We start from the raw sequence: 5,772 nt of genomic DNA, 5'->3' as shown, positions 1-5,772 counted from the left end.
GGTGTAGCCCCTTTCCTTCATGTCCTGCGCTGCTGTCCTGGCACTGTTGTATATCTTCGTTCCGTTCTCCCAGTGAATCCGAATTTTAGCGAGTGGTGTCTGGAAACGTATTCCTTTCTCCTTCAATATTTTTTTAATCTCCTTATATGCCTTTCGTTTCTGCACAATCTCGGTCGGATAGTCATGGTCAAAGTAGATTTGTTTACCCGCTACCTGGATCTTTTTCTGCCAGGCTTTCTTCAAGATCGTTTCTTTGGTCTCAAATTGTTGAAAGTTAACCACGACTGACCTTGGTGCTGCATTCGGGTTCGGTTTTGGGGTGAGGGCTCGGTGGGCTCGTTGAATCTGGAGATCGATCCCCTCCGGAAGTTCAAGTTCCTTCTTAAAAAGTTGCTCCAGAAATGTAGCTGTGGATCTCCCTTCTACGTCTTCTGGTAAGCCGAAGATTCGGATATTGTTTCTCCTTGTTCTCCCTTCGAGATCAGTTAGTTTTTCCTGCATTCGTTGTATTTGTTCCACCATCTGCGTTAGCACCTCGTTAGCATCCGTCTTCCACTCCTCCACCTCCGCTATGCGCGTCTGTGCCTCGCTGATGCTAGCTCGCTGTGTCTGTAGCTCCTGGCCATTCTCGGACAGCTTACGGTCTATTTCTTGTCGAAGATTCGTTATTTCTTCCTTCATTTCTCTCTTCAGCTCGTCTTTAAATACAGCCAGCTCCAGGCACAGCTCTTGTTTAAGTGCTTTAATATCACCTCTGATAGCTGCGAGGCCATTTTGCAGCGTCTCCATGCTATCGTGTTCTTCCATTTCCTCTGCTGGATCTTTTTCGTGTTCGCTAGCTTCGTGTTCGGAGATTTCTTCCGTTACTGGCAGCTCTTCGGTTCTTTCTTGCTTTTTATAGTTTTTCCGGCTTCTTTTCTTGCTTATCCCACTCATGCTGTAGTTTTATCTATCGAGTTCGAGTTTTGTTGTGGGCATTTTTACCCGACTCTGGAGAGCTCTCTGACTATGCGCCTACTCCCTCCACCATCTCACCTGCAGCTTTCCCGGTGGTGATTTTAAATCACGCTGCTCAGGTTCTTTAACACCCACAGGCTGACTTAAATGCTGTGAGGAAAATGGCTGTGGTCCGCTCTTCTTGCAGTCAAACATGGAGCAACTGTCCGCTCTTAAATTGATTCCGTGCACAGTCAGGTGCTTCATCAAATCAGTCGTGTTGCCGGCCTTAGCAAAGATGTCTTTTTTGCATATATTGCATTGCGCACTATTGGCATCAATCTTTATAAAATGGAGCCACACTTTTGATCTCGGTGGCATTATTTAAGCGGTTCGAAGACACACAACTACTTACACAAACACACGTGAACCCCTGTATGTGGGTGTAACTACCTATGTATTTCTCCTGCGTGCTGCAACCACATGTAACGTTACAGCCAATCACCGAAACTTGGCACCGGAAGACGAGGCATATTTTGATACTTAGTACTACCGAAGCATTTCGGTCTGTAACATAAAAGTACCGAAGTTCGGTACCCAGCCCTACTTCTACCAGCCTCAAAATCATGTGTGAAATGATAAATAGGAGGATGAAGTTGACCTAAGCCTAAGAGCTACTAAACAGCAGAGATGGTGAGTGTGTGTGAAGGGAAAAAGCATTCCACTGACTGACAAGGCTGCTGTTTCTCTGCTGGTTATGTGATGCAAGCTTCGTGTTTAAGCAAACGTTGTTGCAGGACTTGGCTTACTTGATTAGTTAACTTGTGAACAAGTAGATGTGGCTTAAAGAAGGGCTGCTTTTTGCAGCCATGACATAACCACAGTATAAAACAAGCTACAGTAGACCCTGACATTGATCTATAAACCTGAAGCAGCTCAATGGAAATCAATCAAAGCTAAAACAATGAGCTGATTTTATAGACTACTTTATACCAATGAAGGCACAACATCACCTTGATTCTCCTTTGCAAGTTATGTCAGTGCTGAGGCACTGCAGAGCTCTGCAGCACTATGTGGGGGTGGGGTGCCTCAGAGAACTAGGACAGACAAAATGCTGGGCGTTTAAGAAAGGACAAAAACTCAGAGCACAAGGTTCAGCTTCTAAACACAAAAAGACAGGAGTATTTCAACATGCTGAAACTGACTGGTATCATTGTAGATGCACTATTATTTTAGATTTAACTAAATATTCAGTATTTTAGTGCATTTTAGTGCAGTGAATGCAGATTGTGAGCAGCCACCATTACAGGAAGTTCAAAATTTTAGGAAATCTGACCAAAAACAGATATGGTTGGCCACAATTAAAAAAATAAATAAATTTCCATCAGCCATGTCTACACATACTTATACAGTTACCAAGTAGAAAAATGAAGCAGCTGCTTAAACCAGCTTACTGTAGCCCACAATTTAGTTTTTTAAGAAAAAAAAGCTCTTTAATATATTATTTATGTTCTTTTGAGGGTTGGTAATATGTTTCTTTAAGTTAAGCAATTAGTTATTTTTGTTACATAAAAAATATTGCAATAAATTTATATATATATATATATATATATGTGTGTGTGTGTGTGTGTGTGTGTGTGACAAAAACAACATTGTGTTAGTTGGCACTGTCTCAAACATCTGCTCTATTAGTGATGTTCAAAAAGTAGAATATAGTTCAAAGAATGAAATTAAATCATTCACAAAAGATCTGCAAATAAAGCAGCACCATTTCATGTTATTCTGACACTACAGATTTTCTAAATTAGCTCTTAGGCACTTGAGTGATCAGTATGTTTTCAAAACAAAGAAATTTGTTTGCCAACTGAAATATAGATGAGGAAACTCAACAATAACCTCGACTCAAGTATCACAATTTCCTATAGGCTCATTATTTAACTTATCTTTGATGGAGCACTTTGTAAATCTGGTGGCGATGGTAAATCTAAAGTTCAAAAATCTGTTTTAAAGAAGGCAGTGAGGTGGTGTCAGTGAACAGGGTGGCTGCAACTGTATTAACTCTCCCAGACTTAATCCATCCGTTTGTGTTTCTAGGCCAGTGTGTAGTTTTCGGGCAGGCAGCTGACGTTCACTCTGATGTGGCTGGCAATATTAAAGCAATATCTTCTGAACTAGTCACAACTTCCTTCCTTCCCAGCAAAAGCAATTACTTGTGAACTTCAGCTCAGGGAAAAAAATCGTTACCTTTGACACTCATAGTACATATCAAATGAAACAATTATTTCCATTTATGTATTTTATATCGACACTGGGCCCAGTATTTCCATCTTTACTTTCTAATCCATCAATAATCTGAGCATTTATGGCATGCCTCTGCTTAGTAGAGTGAGGAAAAAAGGAAAACATACGTTTAACCAAAACAATAGCGTTTTATCATTTCGCCTGGATTGTACCTGGATAGCTGGCTTCAGTTGTTGCACTTCGGCCACATCCCCCCGGCCTCATCTGGCCTATTTCCTGTCGAACCCCACAACCATAAACCAGGGATAGTTTTTCTCTCTATTATAAATACCCATTATTTTAAATCTATACGACAGGATCTAAACATCCCGCTATACAAACTAAATCTGGGATCGTGTTTTTAAGCAGTTAACCCTACACTTGTTATGACTTCTTATACGGCTCCTTGACCGGCTAACCGCTATCTACTTCAGGTTTTATTTAAATCCTTTCTACACAAAAAAATTAGGTGTTTTTGTCAAACACAATAGGTTTATTTACTGTGTTAACCAGTGCTGAAGAAAATCTGCTTACTTGCTTTGCTAGCTAAATACTGTCCTCCTCAATTAGCTTGCGGGCTAAAGAGCTCAGCTGTCTCTAGCGGATGCTGCTGTTGAATGACACATAACATAGAAACTCCAACCCAATTACGCACAAAAAAATATTAAATACAATGCTGAAACTCTTACACTAAACAATGAGCATAATTACACACTACTTACACAAAATATATATATACATAATTTTCCGTACCGTATTCTCTATTTGAGTCGCTACACCGGGCGTTGGCAGCTCCACGCTAGGGGCTTCCCAGTCAACAGAACAGGGACACGTTGCGTACGTACGTAAGGACTACGTCATTCCGCTTTTCATTCTACACTACACCGAACTAAAGCATGACTGAAGCCTCAACAGGCTGTTTAACAGAGAGGTGTTTTTGGTTTAGTTTCTGAAGTTAGAACTCCATTCATTTATGATTATTCATAACTTTGAGCCCCATTTTAAAGTCACGAGTAATGACAGTACTACACATTCTTTTATCTTAAATTGGACCTAATTGCAACTATGATAAATTTAATGTTTAGTGGCTTTAAAGACGTCAAAAACAGTTTACGTACAGACTGAAAACATGCAGTCTGGCTTAAATTCCTGTATTATTTTTTCTCCTTAAACCACTACAAAATAGTCTTTAGGTAAATGTTTCATTTTACTGCACTATTGGGAGCAGTGAGTTTGACATAAATTAAGTTTTCTGCATTAATGCTGTCTGCAGCTAGATGGCAGTGCAGCCCAATGACCTACATACATTTTGGAAAGAACACACTCAACTGTAGGAAAAAAAACACTTTATTCTCAAAATTGGACCGTGTTGCAGAGAGAAAAAAAATATATTCATGTCATTGAAACACAAATATGGCCAACATAATAAAAGAAGGAAGAAAAGAAAAATCTTTCTAGGAAGAGTAGAGTTGTAGGCCTCCCCAGCCTCTAGTTGGACACACTTTGCAGCAGAGTGATGTTGTCTCCTTTCAACATGATCCTCCCTGCGAGACATCGACAGAAAGAAAGAGTTAAAGAAATCTGAAAGCAGATTAGAGAATTCACACAACAAATAAAGAGTAATCCAAGATGTCTGTTTACACTTTCACAAAAAATAAAACAGGAGGAGATTTCTTGAACATGTACTCCAGTTTTCCTCCCATCCTTATGGATGTCTGTGTGAAATGTCTAAGGCAGAGGCCCCCTAACCTCCGGGCCGCGGACCAGTACCGGTTAGTGGGTCATTTGGTACTGGGTCGCAGAGAAAGAATAATTAACTTACAGTATTTCCGTTTTTTTCCCCGGAGTCTGAACGACATTTATTTTGAAAAACTGACCGGATTCTCTCCACTACATGTCTATGACTCACTCTTGATGCGTGTCAAAATGCTTATCTAGGTCACGTAATTTGTTACCGCTAAAAACAAACCGACAAGCTAGCAAAATGAGTAAAAACCAAACGTCTCTGGAAGCCCTAGATGCGACCGTCTCGTTACTGAAAAACAGGCACAGGGCTCCCACTGATTCAGCGCTATGGTGAGTTGTATTCTTTGTTCACTTTATATTTGTGGTGTATCTTATTTTAAAGGGCACTTTTAAACATCACCATACTGACCAGAAAATGTTAATGGGAGGAGAGGGTGTTATTCATGTTGATAACGCAATACCAGGAAACAGCTAACAAAGCTGTGAGTACACATTGGATTTACGTTTATTATGTTTTAAAAAACACCCCGTTTTCACGCCGCTTGTATCATTTTATTTTGTTGTATTTATCCGCCACATCTTTAAAGGCAGGTCTGTGAAAATTATGTCTGATAATGAACCGGTCCGTGGAGCTAAAAAGGTTGGGGACCGCTAGTCTAAGGCAGGGGTGGAAATTAGCACCCGCCACCGGCCAAATGCGGGTAAATATTTGAAGTGGCGGGTGAATTTGATCAACACACACGCCACTGTGGCGTGTTGGCAATTTGAACAGAAAAGGTGTTATTTGTCCTCTTGACATATAGGGGGCAG

At 40.4% G+C, this 5,772-nt stretch overlaps 2 protein-coding genes across 5 annotated transcripts in view; both read right to left on the bottom strand.

The window, feature by feature from the left end:
• Positions 1-4,090, bottom strand: part of LOC108248645 (cell division control protein 42 homolog) — a 24,332-nt gene extending 20,242 nt beyond the window's left edge. For 2 of the 4 annotated variants that reach the window (XM_017437536.3, XM_017437538.3), the window contains exon 1: positions 3,970-4,090. The gene's annotated coding sequence lies outside the window, so the exon portion shown is untranslated. Of the gene's footprint in view, positions 1-3,389; positions 3,413-3,969 lie in introns of those variants that run through there. The other 2 variants (XM_017437537.3, XM_037975082.1) reach the window with 2 other exon arrangements.
• A 455-nt stretch (positions 4,091-4,545) lies between these two features.
• snrpe (small nuclear ribonucleoprotein polypeptide E) overlaps positions 4,546-5,772 on the bottom strand; it is a 5,778-nt gene continuing 4,551 nt past the window's right edge. Inside the window, exon 5 of the mRNA XM_017437532.3 lies at positions 4,546-4,760. Coding sequence (XP_017293021.1) covers positions 4,705-4,760 — 56 coding nt within the window. The 3' untranslated portion in view covers positions 4,546-4,704. The remainder of the gene's footprint in view (positions 4,761-5,772) is intronic.

The sequence above is a fragment of the Kryptolebias marmoratus genome, linkage group LG4, assembly GCF_001649575.2.
Source record: "Kryptolebias marmoratus isolate JLee-2015 linkage group LG4, ASM164957v2, whole genome shotgun sequence".
Taxonomy (NCBI): domain Eukaryota; kingdom Metazoa; phylum Chordata; class Actinopteri; order Cyprinodontiformes; family Rivulidae; genus Kryptolebias; species Kryptolebias marmoratus.
Note: the sequence above shows the minus strand (reverse complement) of the source record. Positions and strands in the feature narration are given on the sequence as shown.